This window comes from Olea europaea, chromosome 16 (genome assembly GCF_002742605.1).
Source record: "Olea europaea var. sylvestris chromosome 16, O_europaea_v1, whole genome shotgun sequence".
Lineage (NCBI taxonomy): Eukaryota > Viridiplantae > Streptophyta > Magnoliopsida > Lamiales > Oleaceae > Olea > Olea europaea.
Window position 1 is genome coordinate 19,993,108 of NC_036252.1, and position 1,032 is coordinate 19,994,139.

Here is a 1,032-nt window from a genome sequence, read left to right on the forward strand (position 1 = left end):
CTCCTGAATGGGCAAAGAATAATTTTAGGGTTAGGCTTTCGCAGAAGAGGTGATTAACGACTGTTATGGACAGGTTGAGGATGAAGTTCGAGGTGATCCTCGTTTTGAAAAACCATAGGAGACGTTTCCTGTTTTATAGCTTGTATAGATAAGTGTATGGCATCATATAAAACATTATTTAAAAATAATAATTATAATAAAAAGAAGAGGAAGAAGAAGAACTTAAATCCCGACCCTAGAATGAGTACTAAATATCACCCACAGCGGGTAACAGTCCCTTTGAAAATATAGAGGTAATCCCCATTTTGAACACCATGCCACCTTAGGCTACAATTATCACGCATGAGTCTCTGTTTGTGAATGAATATATAATCATCATAAGGAAGTATATTCCTCTCTTGCAACAACTTTCCAACCTCATTAACAGTATTTGTATCGTTCATTTCGACGGGAATTTTTGCTGCATTTAGTAAACTCGACGAAGTTTGAACCACTAAATTGAGTCTCCTTCCCGGAGGCTCAGCCACCACCCGTGACATGTTCTTCAAGAAAACAATAATTTCAGAAAATTCCCCAATCCCATATTCGGTTAGGCTTCGATATTCATCTTCCATTTCACTTCCTGAGAAGAACAATGTCATTCTCTTAATGGGGGTGCCTTCAACAATATGAATTTTTTCCTTTAAACTACGAACAGTGTCAGTTTTATCCACTTCTATGTCCACTTTTCGGGCCGTGAATTTCACGGTGATTTTGATTTTACAGTGGTGTTGCTGCAAGGAAAGTGGGGCATGTTTGGTTGAAAGGTAGATTTTCGTACCTTCGGAAATGAGAGGATAATCGTCTAAATCGAGGCCGTCGATTAATTCCCAGTCACAAACTGTTAGAGTTTGTGAAGAAACTGGGAAGCCATGAGAGCGTTGAATTCTGTTTTTTATTTCAAGAATGGGTTCTTGGGGACCTACATCTATGGAAAATTCACTATCCTTCATAGCAATAATGACCTTCATTTCTTGGGATTAATTTTTTTTT

The 1,032-nt window shown here is 38.0% G+C and overlaps 1 protein-coding gene across 1 annotated transcript; it reads right to left on the reverse strand.

Moving 5' to 3' along the window:
* Positions 1 to 254: 254 nt before the first annotated feature.
* On the reverse strand, positions 255 to 1,026 carry LOC111412745 (polyubiquitin 8). The gene has a single exon (XM_023043664.1). The coding sequence runs from the start codon at positions 1,008 to 1,010 to the stop codon at positions 255 to 257; it is 756 nt and encodes a 251-aa protein (XP_022899432.1). The 5' UTR covers positions 1,011 to 1,026.
* Positions 1,027 to 1,032: the final 6 nt, after the last annotated feature.

Coding starts and splice junctions, on each gene's coding strand:
- LOC111412745 (XM_023043664.1), bottom strand. CDS start 1,010: ATGAAGGTCATTATTGCTATGAAGGATAGTGAATTTTCCATAGATGTA.